This window comes from Sinohyriopsis cumingii, chromosome 7 (assembly GCF_028554795.1).
Source record: "Sinohyriopsis cumingii isolate HCF-2022 chromosome 7, ASM2855479v2, whole genome shotgun sequence".
Classification (NCBI taxonomy): domain Eukaryota; kingdom Metazoa; phylum Mollusca; class Bivalvia; order Unionida; family Unionidae; genus Sinohyriopsis; species Sinohyriopsis cumingii.
In genome coordinates this window covers 37,754,944-37,770,196 of record NC_142967.1, presented here as the reverse complement: position 1 = coordinate 37,770,196, position 15,253 = coordinate 37,754,944, and the positions used below count along the sequence as shown (strand labels likewise).

The 15,253-nt window shown below is 36.0% G+C and overlaps 1 protein-coding gene across 1 annotated transcript in view; it reads right to left on the bottom strand.

The window, feature by feature from the left end:
- Positions 1 to 9,168, bottom strand: part of LOC149795044 (protein mono-ADP-ribosyltransferase PARP14-like) — a 155,550-nt gene extending 146,382 nt beyond the window's left edge. The window contains exons 1-3 of the mRNA XM_089964724.1: positions 8,693 to 9,168; positions 5,100 to 5,273; positions 785 to 1,066 (exon numbers count right to left, since the gene is read on the bottom strand). Of these exons, the coding sequence (XP_089820850.1) occupies positions 785 to 1,066; positions 5,100 to 5,273; positions 8,693 to 9,125 (889 nt within the window). The 5' untranslated portion in view covers positions 9,126 to 9,168. The remainder of the gene's footprint in view (positions 1 to 784; positions 1,067 to 5,099; positions 5,274 to 8,692) is intronic.
- Positions 9,169 to 15,253: the final 6,085 nt, after the last annotated feature.

Sequence of the window (15,253 nt, the reverse complement as noted above, 5' to 3'; positions counted from 1 at the left end):
TAGCTATATATGTTCTTTAAATGTCTTGTATATACTGACACAATTGAAATGGTGGTGTAAGGTGATGATGTTATGATAAAAGACACCTAAACATGGGGCGCAGCCAAGCCCAGGAGAAAACATTCAAGTGTAATGATTTTGAGAAATCTATAGATTAGACTTTGACACCTGCATTTTATTATCATTTGGAACAATTGGATTTTGAAATAAATAGATAAATACTCAAGACCAGGGTCTATTCTGTGTCATACAATTGTGGGATCCATGCTAATTTCTCAAAAAATCATGCCAATAACTCAACCAAATGTGTGAATAATGCATCACAATTTTGATATACAGAAACTCTGCGACAAATATGCAGAATAAGCAACTTGTCATTTCAGCTTTCATTTGTCTATCAGAAGTTAATATTCGGAAAGCATGGAGAGAGAGGGAGAGAGAGAAAAAAAAAGAGAGAGAGAGAGAACATTTTATTTTCCTGAGTAGATTGAATTACACTGCAAACCCCCATCCCCTTTAGCAATTTAGAAGAAGAACATTAAATATAAACATTTCTTTCTCCAGATCTAAATATGCATTCACACACATGGAGTATAGCCCTAAATCCTCTTTAGCATATTTAATAATCACAGAAGAGTTCAAATGTTTGACATAACTGACCAAGTGAAAATGACATACTGTTGTGAAAAAAATTTGATATTACTCTGTGAAATGCATACAGATAGAACATAGATACAGACAAGCAAACAAACAGTAAACCCTCATTAAAAATGGTCTGACATACCAGCCTCACTTTCAAATGTGATCAAAGCTACTTCATCCTTCCATTCTATGTTACTGATCGGACCTCCACCTGACCGCTTCTTGTTCTCAAAGTACATTTCTAAAGCATCTGCTGAAGTATCTTTAGAAAAGCCTCTAACTTCGACTGTTGTCTTTGGTAGGTCATTGTGCTCCTCTTCATCCTCAACCACTTTTTCAGATTCATCAACCTCTTTGTAAACTTCAATTTTCAGCTGCTTTCCTTGAATGGCTAAAGGCAGCTTCTGCAGCACCCTATCGATAACTAAACATTTAAAAAAGAAAATGTCAAGTCTGCAAAAATAGAAAAATTGCAAGACAAAGGAACATTTAAAATGTATATACTCAAATAGCCAAAAATAATGTTAATACACTGTAGCATTGACTACATCACATCTAACCAGTGTTTTCTCCAGAACATGCATTTTTGCAAATCCCAACCAAATTTAATGAACCAATTAAAATAAGCAAGCATGCAAACATCACACATAAGCAATTTGCCAGCAGCATAACGAAACCTTAAAATTGAATTACTGTTAGCAAAGTTCTATCTCTTTGTGTCAATGCTTGACTTCAAGATCAACCATCATAATCAATCATTTACTTTATGACTTTTGCAACTGAGCGATGTGACACTTTCTTTGATTCACTACATGATAAAAGCATTTAACTGACTGCGCTTGGCAAAGTAATACAATGGCAGGCTTGCAGTATTTGGTATTCCATGGCAATGTCACACATATATCTGTCAAAACATACTATATGGTTAATTTATTGATACAGTTACGGGGTTCACAAAAACCTTTAATAATCTTGTCCATATTACTGTCCATATTGGGTAACAATTTACTGGGCCAAATAAAACTTTGCTACACAATTGTCCAAGCAGATGGAGATCTGAATACAATTTCTATCCTTAACAAACATTGAAATTCGGCATTGCAGAACATATAGCGTGTTTCTATTACGAATAACTTGTATTTAATTTGCTGACTAGTAGTGAGTCTCGAATACATCACAAAGAAAGCTGACTTCTTTTTTTACACAGGTACCCAATATAAGTTTGATAATAAAATTGGTAAAAATTATGAACATATTATGTTGCGGTTTCACATCTTAATGGTATTTGCATTTTTATTGACACTTTTCAGTAATCTAGATGTCATTTTGATGCTTGGAAAGTTTCCCTTTCAATGAGCTAGACCACTGAGATGTTAAAAGACAGCAAATACCAGACTATTTTTGTGACTTTTCATTGGGTGAGGCAATGTTACACTTGCCCAGGTCACTGGCATTTTCAAGCCTGGAACTTTTATATATTGTCATGCCAAAGAAAAGGCAAGGGTAGATATATTTTTAAGGATCAAGTTACTTTCAATGGGAAATGTTGCCAATTTACAATAAATTAAATGGTTTAAGAGTCACATCCCATTCTCACCAACTTTCACATAATACATGCTGTTGTAATCTATTTATAATGCATAAAATGCATATAATATTAAAACAATAGCTGATTGGCTGAAATTTTATTGGGAGTCATGTCCTACAAATATTAAATTGTTTTGGTCAATAAGCCATGTTCCCTTTTATGGCACCCTTGAGTAGCTTTCTAGAATGGAGATTTGACCAAGTTGGTGGAAGTTGAGACACTTAATCAAATGCAAGTTACTGAGATTTTTCTTATGAATAGTAATTACATACTTGTATAAACATCAGCTGGTGTCTTTGCCTTTGCATGGCATTGAAAATGTTGGTGATCTGGGGCAGGTGTAACAATATCTGACCAGACAAAAAGCCATTTTTGTTGTTTAACTGCCACTCCTAACTTATTAAAATAAGTGACAGCTCATTGAAAGAAAACTTTATCAAGAGTAAATTGATGCTGAGAATACAAAGAGGCAACACTGTAAACAAGAATACCACTCAGAAATTAAGGGCTATTTGTAAAACTGCAATTTCTTGAGTTATAAACCTATTCTCATGTCATATGTTTATATAATGGTCCACGTATTGGAACATAATATTTGTACGCCTTTTACCCATTTCAGGATCAAACATGTATCAGGTACCCATGATTCTTGAATAAAAATGTAAGTAGAGTAATGGAGAAGTGTACTTATGCTGAGTATAATGTGGAAAGGTTGAGTAACTATTGCATCTCACTCATCCCAAGGATGAACAATTTCTTGAGCCCTGAGTTCACACTGCCCCTTAAAATGTGAAAATTCATCTTTACAAAAGTGCTAGAATGATAATACCCCATCTGTGCAAAAATACTGCAGAAATCACTTAGTGAACTTCCTTTTAATGTGGGTATAGTACAAATCAAGATGCATCTCTTCACCAAGCTTCATGATGATAGGCATGACAATATGTATACATAAAGCACAAAGCCTTGTGTGATCATGAACTAAATGCAAAAATGTTACCTAAGCCACTAAAATGTGACATGTAGGTCACATGGACTTCTTCTGTTAAAAGTGATGCATACAGTCATCTAGTTTAATGATTCTAGCATGTACACTGCTTGAGAAATGAACTTAAAACAGAAAATCAAACTGAAGTCAGTGAAACATAAAATATTGATCAAAATGACCTACTTTTGTGATAAAAGTGTTGTACTTATCAAGATGCAAACCGTATCCAAGTTTAATGATTCTAAAGTAAAATATTATGTATGCTAGGTGCACAGAAACGTATGTGCTAAATGATGAAACTTAACCTAAGTCAGTAAAATCTTAAATGTAGGTCACATTTACCTTTGTTTGTACCAAGGTTATGATACTAACATAGACGCATACATAGATGCATGCAATCCTCAACTTTTCATGAATTTAGCATGAATGGTGCTTGAGAAATAAATTTTAAAACCCAAAATTTAGCCTACTTCATTGAACATGTTTAAGTGTGAAATATGGGTCAGAGTGAACTACTTTTGTGATGAGAGTGCAGTACTTATCATGTTCTAAATGAACTTTTGTTATCAGGGTATATAATTAAGAAAGAGAAATACAATTATCTAGTTTGATTACCCTTTCATGAACACAGCTTGAGAAATAAACTTAACACATGAAATTGAAGAAAAGTCAGTGACACATGAAATATTAGCTCCATTGGCCACCTCCAGAGGGTGTCTTAAGTGTAATGAAACCCACTCTATCTTGCCTAGGGCCTAGGAAACAAGAGTTGTAAATTAGCATTACTTATAATAAGATGTTAAAGGACTTTAATCTGTCATACATGCTCATCATTCATCTTGTTGAGATGAAAATTCTTAGAAAATTTAACTGAAACCTATAAAAAAAAGAATCATTCAAAAGATGGCATATTCCCTCACTCCTAGCTTATTTCAGTTTTGTACAAACAACAGTGCATCAGATATGGTGATCTCTTACTGAAAATACCCAAACATCCAGTGCTCTCAGTTTTTATACTACTTCTTCTAGAACCCTATGATCCAACACTCTCAATATACATACCACTTATGATTCATTATGTTTCTATGGAAACATAAAGTATAACCAGATTTGTGTTTGTAAAAGGTATATGCCCCCAAATATTAAACAAGAGGACCAAGTGGACCTGAGATTGCTCCCATGGCTGACATCTAACTACAGTATTTTCACACCCTCCTGTTTTTCTGTACCCCCCACCAATTTTAAAAACAAAAAGCATCAAGGATATAAAACAAATGCATAAAACATAGTCATTTCACTCATCAATTTATAAGTTCTAAACTGATTTTTCTCCATGGATCTCAAACAATGTCAAGTTATTGGTGTTTCGAATCAATCATTTCTTTAGTAACATGGCCACCATATTTGCATGGATGAGTTAATGTTTTCAAGCAACAGATGTGATGTATTTCACAAAAATTATTATCTCAATAATTTTGTAACATTTTGGGAGTTATATATCTTTAAACACATGCATACACAAGTTCTTCATTTTTTTTGTTCAGATATTTTTTAGAAATATTCATACTAGACACTGCGCATATTGGATGCAGACAGGTTTTACTGAAATGGACTGTTCTAGAAACCAACAAAAGGGCAGTGAGCAGTATGCCTGCTTGTTTACATCATGAACTTCCATATGGCTTGAAATGCCAATAAGTTCACAATGTTTGGGACAGTCCCTGGCAAGAATCAAGTGACAAAAATTACATGGGGTTTATCAAATGTCTCTGAAATTGCACCCCCTCTCCACTAAAACAAAAGATATTTAAAACAATGAGGGCTTCATCATTTCCAAATAATTACAAATTTCTGACAGTTTATTTTCATCTCTATTCCTACCTGAAGGATCTTCAAATTCAATAATTGCTGTTGATGAATCTGGATCAAAGTCCAGATCTTTAACTGCTCCACCTCCAGACCTTTTTTCATTTTCAAAAAACATTTCTAGGGCATCATCTCCGACTCCATGTGGTACATTGGCCACTTTCAATTTTCTTGATTTTGCTGACAAAACTGAAATTATAGTCAAACCAATGTATTAGGATCTCTCCAAGAAACAATAAAAAAATGTTGTATTTATTTAAGTATTCTTTATTAGACAAGAAAAAGTCATGTATGTGGACTGGAAAGAATTGATGAAGCAGAGGCAGAGATGGACTTGCAGAAGAAATAATGAATGAATTAAAATAGGGAAAGAGAGAGATAAGTATATGGATGGGTTGACTGAGATTTAGATAAACAGAATAAGCCATCTCACCATTTTATGTTTAAAGCAGTTGGATTACTTTGAGATTTTCTGTATTAGCTCGAAATCTCATCCAACTGAAAAATCGGTTAGAGTGTTTGAAACAAAATGCAGAGTCACCAAGAAAACAAAATCCCTGCTGAGATAAAAAGCTGCTACTTTAGCATCTTCTTTTATGGCAAAATTTGTGGCAATAAATCTTCTCCAATTTAACATATTTTTCAAGAATGAAGCAATGGAAAGCAAGCTTTTCTCCATAATTTCACTAAAAAGCAATTTTTCATGAAAATAATACTGTAATGACTTCCAAATTTAAGTGAAGACATGAAGGGGCATGAAAACCAAGATGACCCCTGCATTCAATAAAATGGAGCACCCTTAAATAACCAAAGAGTCTTAATTAAAGGTGACAAGCAGGAAGTATTTTTGGAAATATATTTTTTGCCAATGATAGGGTTAGGTCTGTCTGCATTCTGCAAATATGACCACTATTTTGACACATCTGAAATGGCACCATCCTACCAATGACAGTCCTTTTATAGATGACAACACCTTTCAATTTGATATATACATGTATATCGATAATGCATAATATCACATGTTGTATGACACAATACATATCAATACATGGCACAGGTGTATCATTTCACCCCGAAATATTGTATTATTAATCTCTTCATCATCTACTACTGATAGTTGAAAAAAATAAAACTAGACCAATGGGTTTGGATCCATTTTATCCTGCATTTTTGGGACAAAAAAAGCAAGTTACACAAATAATGATGTCAGCAATGGCAGTGTTATAATAATGACCTTATTTAAAGAGGGTAACACAATTAGCTAAGAACTAATCAATCTTGAGACCCTCATAGAAAGCAATTTATTTACTTTGCTGCATCTCTGAAGCCACTGGATATATTGGGATTGGAAGAGGGAAATATAGTGGGCATATCTAATCTCAACTGGAATACTATTCCAGTGCAAAGTTCCAGAGTATTGGAAACGTTTTTTAAATAATTCCTTATTTGGTTTGGGAATTTTATACTGTTTGGTAGACATTGTGGGGAGTGTTGCCAGATAGCCTATACTGGAATAGTAATTGTAAATATTCAGAAGCACTGTTACTGGATATCCTGTACATTAATTTGGCTTTTCTCGACTGGATTCAGTCCTTAATAGGTAATATTTTAAACTTACCAGCTAAATTTTCCTTGCTTTCTTTCTGGATTGATATTATTCCAAATGCTCTTTTTTGAAGATGTGCCAGCTTTGCTATGTTTTTAACATTTGAATTACCCTGTACTGTATTACAGTAGTCTAAATAGGGTTGTATATAAGTGATATAAAATAGTTTTCTGTGCCTTTCAGGAAGGTATAGTTTTATTCTACTGAGAAGCCATAAACTTGAATTGACCTTTTTACTGATATATTTGATATGTTCAGTCCATGATAGGTTATTATCTACCAAAACACCAAGTAGTCTATCATGACAGACCATTTGCAAATTTTTGTCCTTCCATGTCAGACATAGTTCATCACTATCAAGATTTGTCCTTTTTTGCCAAGTTGAGTAAAGTAATATTTTAGTTTTACCAGTATTTTCCACCATGCCATTGCATGTGCACCAGTTGTTCAGCTTGTTTAGGGCATTCTGTAAAGAAATTTTGAATTCATGCTTTGTGTTTTGGATGTCTGACAATACTGTGTCATCTGCATAGAGATCTGAGGATGATATTGAGTCCCTTAGTAAAAGTAGTAGGTCATTAATAAATAAAATAAATAGTAATGGACCTATAATTGAGCCTTGTGTCACTCCATATCTAATTGTTCCAAGTTCAGACAGAACATTATTGATATAAACATGTTTTCTCTCACTTAAGTATGAAGTAAACCATCTAACTGTGCTTTCATAACATTGGTAGATTTCAGTTTCTTCAAAAGGATTTCATGATCCACCATGTCAAAAGCTTTCCTGAAATCTATAAATACAGATCCTATTATTCTACCTTGGTCAAGTGCTTGAAGCCATTTATCAGTTAGGGAGATCAGGGCAGTCTCACATGAACAGTTCTGTCTAAAGCCTGATTGATTAGGGTGTAACAGCAAGTGTTTGGTTAAATATGACATGAATGAGTCATGGACATGTTTTTCAATTAATTTGATAAGTTTGTAGTATTGAGATTGGACGGTGGATATCAGCATCATCCTAAGAACCAGATTTGTGAATAGGAGTTACTTTTGCAGCTTTCCATATTTTTGGGACAGATGTTAAAGCTTGTGCATGACCATATGCCAATATCTCGCTTTGTAGAAGCAATAGAAAGGTAGTTGGCTGGGACCAAGAATATTGTAATTATGAAATAACATTAAAATCCTAAATCAAAGCACTGCACTTATGTTTGCAACCCAAATCAACTTGTTAAGCAAGGCCATGCTGAGCTGATGATCCAAGCATAGCTGTAAAATGGTCAATAGTTTGTGTGAGCATGATCACAAAAAGATCTGTCTTAGTGTAGATCTGTCTTAGCTTCAAAAGGGGTTTATGAAATATAAGCAAATGAAAAATCTTAACCAGTAGCTTAATGACAGAAGCTAATGACAGCAACATTGACTGCAGTATCGGAGATACAAGCGTGTCATGGAATCAACTGTGTTTGCTTCATTGTGATTCATACAAAGTTTAAAAATTAAAAACAAATTTCAAGGGGGTCTAAGACATTAAGAAAATAAACAATCTTCAACCAAAATCGTAACAAAAATTTCTTATGACTGTGACCTTGACCTTAAGTTCAAGACACAAGCAGAGTAAATTGTCTTAACAAATTAATGATTCATTCCAAGTAAGAACAAAATCAATCTTGGAAATATAAACAAATGAAAAAGAAACCTTAATCAAAACTGTAAATGAATGCAAATTTTCTATGATTGTGACCTTAATTAACCCCATGGTCAGAGAAGGTAAGAAAGTATGTCACAGAATGAATTGAATTAGCTTCTTCATGATTTATGTAAACTATGATATGACTCTATAAAGGGATTTAGAAAATATATGCTAATAAAACACTTTCACCAAAGCCATTATAAACTGCCCACTGTGAGAACAAAAATGCTGAAGCAACCAGAAAAGCAATGGCTGTGTCTCACTTCTAACTGATGAAGTGTTAACAAAAAACAATCCCAAACTTACCACTTTCCTCCTCCTTATACTGCTTCTTTTCATCATCCTTTCTAGTGCTGGAAGTGTCCTGCTTTCTTTGTTGCTGGACATAAGGCTGTTCCTGTAATACACTTTCCTTTCTTAATTGTGCTTCATCTGCATTATCCTGGTGCTTGGTTCTTGCTGCAGACTGGCTTGGTGATTTATGCTGTGAGGGACTCACAGACTCATCATTTGGATTCTGGGACTGGTCCAAGCGAGAAACCTGCTTATATGGTTGATAGTAACTGCCACCCTGCTGATATGGGCTTCCAGGGTAGTTTGGTGGATAACCTGGAAATGGTGGTGCAAAATAAGGTGGATGCCCATGTGGTGGAAATGGTTGTTGACCTGGTCCAACATAAAACTGATCTGGGTGCTGGTGAGGATGTTGACTATATGGAATTCCTGCTCCTTGAGGCATGAATGAAGGCACATGTTGTTGAAAGCCATAATATGCACTTTGTTGGAATTGAGGCGCAGGCTGAAATAGAAAATGAGGCAAAATGTGCTGACATGTAAATGGTATATCCTTCTGCAAGGGAATGGACAAAGCAAAATCTTAATGGTTCATATGCAGATATGTTTGATTCTTTGATGCAAAGTACATGTAACTTTGGCTTACATAACAATTAAGACATCATATGCCTGCATTCCTTAAATGTAATTAACATTAAAAGGCAGACATGGCAATCACTTTGGCATCAATTAAAATATCAAGAAGGCAATGTGAGTCTAAGATTGCTTGCTAGGATTACATCTGCCTAAATTAATACCCAAATACATTCTACAATCCTGCCTGGTATCCCATGAACTTGCATCAGATCACCTCTGCATTATTTGCCATCTTGACGTATCAGTGCTTAACCCTTCACCTATATGCTACTAAGAGAAACCTCCATATGATAAATAGAACCAAAGTAATGCATGTCATCCAAGCAAACCTAACAACTTGCTTACAACTACAGCAGAACAACTTGATAACTGCCTACATTCATTGCTCGACAAACATGCCCCAGCTCCCAAGTGCAGAGGATCAATTCAAAAATGTTCTCCATGGTATAGCAGTGTTAGGGACCAGCTTCACACTGCTAAAAGAGACCGCCATAAAGCTGAGAGGCTTTGGCTTTCCACCAGACTCACTATTCATAAGCAAATCTATGAAGCCACTAAGAAGAATGTCACAAATACAGTCCATGCAGCGAAATCAGCCCACTACAGTACTAAGATCATGGAAAGTTCCAGCTGCAAAGAGCTCTTCAAGATTACTAACAAGCTAATGTCAAGGAACAAATGTACACCTCTTCCAACTACCTTCTCTCTAGTCGACCTTCCGGACAAGTTTGCAAATTTCTTCCATAACAAAGTACAAACCATTAGAGATAAGCTTGTCACCAGAATTTCAATTGACTCATTGTCACCATACAGTTGGGGTACAGAATTTGAGCAGCAACCATTAGCAGCATTTGAACCTGTCTCTATGGATTTCGTATGTACAATCCTGATGAAGAGTGCACCAAGGTCATGTGAACTTGATCCAATTCCAACATCACTGCTGCTTGAGTGCTTAGATCCAGTATTGCCTTCACTAACTGATGTTATTAATACCTCTCTCTCATCATTTTTCAAAACTGCCATTGTAAAGCCTCTGCTGAAGAAACCAACACTAGACCATAATGATTTAAAGAACTATTGCCCAGTTTCTAATCTCCCATTCATATCAAAAATCTTAGAAAAGGTTGTTCTATCCCAGCTTGTATCTCATCTGAATGCAAACAGTCTTTTTAGCAATGTACAATCTGCATATCGCCCTTGCCACAGTACTGAAACTACTCTTCTAAAAATAGTTAATGACATTCTCTATGCTTTGGATAGTGGAAAGATTACAGTCCTCATCCTCCTTGATTTGTCTGCAGCATTTGACACAATAGACCATGATATATTACTTCACCGTCTCCAGCATGTACTTGGCATTCATGATACAGCCTTACTGTGGTTCAAGTCCTACTTGGTTAATAGGACACAAATTGTGTCTGCAAATGGAGTCTCCGGCCCAGTTAATATATGTTATGGTGTTCGATAGGGGTCTGTTCTTGGGCCTGTTCTCTTCATTCTATACACTCAGCCACTCTCAAGTGTCATAGATCATCATCCAGTGTCTCACCAATTGTATGCTGATGACACCCAAATATACAAATCTATCCACTCAACTGAAGTTGATGATACCATCCAAGGTGTAGAGAGGTGCATTTCTGATGTAAAATCATGGATGACATGTAACAAGCTGCAGATGAATGATGATAAAACTGAGGCCATACTGATTACAACACAAAGACTTTCTCATTCACATCCTTTACCTCAAACAATAAATATCAGCAATGCCAACATTAAATTCACACAATCAGTACGAAACCTAGGTGTTACTCTGGACAGTACTCTCACATTGCACCAACATGTCATGAACATATGCAAGGTTGCATATCTTGAGCTGAGATGCAACAGCTCCATTCGCAAATATCTTTCAGTTGATGCCACTAAAACACTTGTGTGTTCATTAGTACTTTCAAGACTGGACTAAAATAACTCAGTTCTGTCTGGTTCATCTCAATATCTACTCCAGAAGCTTCAAAAAGTTAAAAACACAGCTGCTCGGATCATACTTAGAGTACCACGATCTGAGCACACATCCCCACTGCTCTGTACCCTACACTGGCTATCCACTCGATCCAGAATCTAACACAAAATTTGTTCTCTGTGCTGCGTTTCACTGACAGACTCCAGTCCAACATACCTATCCGACCTCACCCATGTGTACACACCAGCAAGATACTTACGCTCCTCTTCTGACAATCGTATACTCATTATTCCCACTATGAAAACAAAGTCATATGGACAACATTCTTTTGCATACCAAGGCCCAGCAATGTGCAATGAATTGCCCACTGAACTTAGATACAAAGACAGTGATCCCCTTCAAGAGTGCTCTTAAATCTCACTTATTTTGACTGCAAGAACAAACTTAAAGACCTATTAATGTTTCGTAACTTAAATATTTTCAGCATGTTTTTTATGTTTTCTAATTTCATGGTGTTTGTTTTTTGTAATCATATCATTATATATGTTTTTTATGTTATAGGTGTTGTCTAATGTTGTAAAGTGCTTAGAGCTTCTAAAGATTAGGCACTATACAAAGTCCTCATTATTATTATTATCTACTTTGGTAGCAATTCTTTTAACATTCTGGTGACCGTGTCTTGCCCATCACATCTGTGGTTTCATCAGCAGAGTGTATATTATTATACAGTTCTAAAGAAAAACAATAATAAGGTCCCAAAAATGAAATGGAATGCCCTCATCAAAACTTAAAGGTTGGCAAAATGTGCTATATTTATCTTTTGTCAACACATAAATACATAGTATTGGTAATTCTTTTATCTTTGACTTGACACACTGCTAGCCATGATTTAGTATTATGTCTTCTTACTGGACAGTTGTAGAAATGGGCATTTACTATACAGCACATGACAGGTATTTCTGGTGCCAGCTTTAACTAAACTAATTAACAAATATAAAGAATCAAACCAATATGTTGTAACAGTTGTTTTGGGCACATGATAAGCTTTACATGGTGACCAGTGTAACTGGTGGAGAACTCATGAAAACCCTGGGAAGAACCACCAACCCACAGGAGAGCTTAGCCAGCTTTCTGACATACTCATATTGGTGGAGCCCAAGACTCAAACCCATTCAAACAAAATAAATTGTTGAATACCAGATTGGCTTGTAAGGTAATGGTGTAGCCACTGTTATATTTTGAGCATAAATGTTATATCTGTTGTATATGTTGTCTTGCCATGTTTTTAGAGTGTAGTATCATAAATTTGTGGAGATTGTGGAGAAGTCTAAGTCCTGGTAAGGATTGTAAATAATTATGGATGATATCTGCATTGTGTAGGAATTGTGTGAAGTTTACATTGTATTGTCTCTATTGTACTTCTTGTTTGCATTTGCGTTTGAATGTTTGTTTTACATATGTATGTATGTATGTATGTATGTATGTATGTATGTATGTATGTATGTGTTTATGTGCTTGTATGTGTGTGTGTGTGACAAAAGTTGGTCAAATAATTTTGATAACAGCAATCATGGGGTCAACTGCAGTAATTAACTTGGCAAACAGAAAATCTACCAAATTTTCAAAGCTAGTTAGAATGAGCTCCCCTTGATACTGGAATTGGCACCAAACTCTGAAATTATCAGTTACTAATGGAGCGGAGGGCATGCTCTCTATATGGATGTACCTGTGGAGGTGATGGGAGGGTGTACAGGTATGTATTATTGAAGAAGCATATTTAACTCATGGGTTTGATCCCCAGCCAAGTCATACCAAAGACTTACAAAAATGGTACTAACAGCTGCCTCACTTGGCGCTTAGCATTAAGAGGTTAGTGTTAGGACTGGTTGGCCTGGTTTCAGGATACTGTAACTGGGTGGGACATCATGCTACATTTCTGCAAAACTGCCACACTGCAGACATCATAGCGATATAACTTTAAAATTTTTAAAGCTAACACACACACACACACACACACAAATATGTTACCTGATCATATCATAATGCATGAGGTGAATAGAAAAGAGGTAGAGGGAGATACATCCTGTTACCCCGCAAAGACCATCTCCAGTCCCATATGTGTCAGACAGCTTTTAGATAACCCAACTGGAAAAGGACTCCATATGTCAGGTGTGGAGCTCTGCAGACCATGTCACACATTGTGAACAACTACCCACTGACAAAGTTCCCCGGTGGACTGCAGGCTCTGCACCTTTTGCTGATAATGGTGCTGTTAAATGGCTGGGCATGCACTGCACACGATAAATAAATCAATGGAAGGCTTGAGGGATTCCTCCTCCACTGTGTAACTGTTTGTTCCTTAGGGTGTATTTAAATAAGATTCTAGATGCGCAGGTTCAGGAACTATGGTCTGGGTTGAAACACCTGCGTCATGGTATCTTAATGCAGACGAGGGAATATATCAATTTTCTGGCAATTATGTTTGTTGATTGTGTTGCAAATCCTGTCGTTGTAGCTGAGACTTTGAGGGAGGGAAAGAAAGTATGCTTGTTGGCAAGTTTGCAAATCCTGTCGACCTGATCATAAAAGAGGAGATTACATGATTACGGTTGCAAGTGTAGCTTGAAAAAGGTGGAGGTAGAAGGCATTTTATCTCATTCCATCAGTTGTAAGTTAACAGCTGCTCTTATTGCCATGACCATAGCATGTCTGGACTCTTTAAGAAGTGGATCATCATATAAACAGGCTGCCATGCATGTCTGTTGAGGTTAAGGTGGAGACCCAATGTTGATCCCAAGGTCATGATGTTTTGAATAAATTCCTGGGTACCCAAATGGAAAGCTGGTGTGTGGTACTTGTAGAACCACCGACCAGTCTACTAGAAAAAGTGTCCGCAGATACTTTGGACTTGCAACTAACAATGTAAGCAGCCCAAAATCCTATGTCAGACTGTGAAAGCAAATGAAAGTAGATTCTTCCTTGGTCAATGATCACCTGATGTTGGACCTGTAGATCTGATGGGTGTTGCAGAGAAATAAGGAGGACAAAACTCCGCTGGGAATGTGTGGTAAACTTCTTTGGTCCAACCCTCTAAAGTTGAGTCTTCATGCATCATGGTAAGATCTAATAGTGACAAGGGAACTTAATTAGAATCAAATAATGTGTTGTTACTTTGTTGTCTTCATAAAGCTGAATGTTTATGTTCTTATTGCAAGCTTCCATTTAAAGACTCCTCAAAAGAAGAACATATGAACTTTTTAGTTTTGTTGATAATTTGAATTTAATGTGTAGTGCAATGATGAAGACAGCTAAATATACAACCTTTCTTTCCTCACATGAATACTGTGAAGCTATTTGACCGTCAGGGAATATCAAGCTGTTTTCATCGCATGATTTGAAAGTGTAATGATTATCCTCAATGCTTAAAGTCCATACGATTTTGGCTTTCATAACACCACCTTCACATTATGTTCATTGATGTTAGCTGGCATCAACTGTCTAACCACCTGATGAAGTTGTCGCAACAGATGAATTACTTTTGTTGAGTCCAAATAGGTGGTAATTTTGCTAAAGAAGCTTGAAAGTGGCACTGCTGTCTGCGACTGTAAATCCTTTTGTCTTTTGCCTTTCCTTGACTCTCCAGCTACTTCAAAGCTTTCTTACAACAGAGTAAGATGTTTTGTATTCATTTCCATGGTGATCTTTCTCTAACCATGATTTGAAGTCTGACTTTTCAAGCCATTCAGCTTGAAAGAGCACTTTCCAGACACTGCTTGTGTGATACAAGTCCAGAAGATTTAACAGACTGTCAAATTATACATCTATGTATCAATTCTGTACTACTAATAACAGTCCAATAAATCTGAGGACAGTGACAAAATACTTGCTGAAAAAGGCAGCATGAAGATGGATCGAACATACGCAATCCTACAAACGTTTGGTTCAAGAGTTACTTTCCTTTGCTTCATTCAACAAAT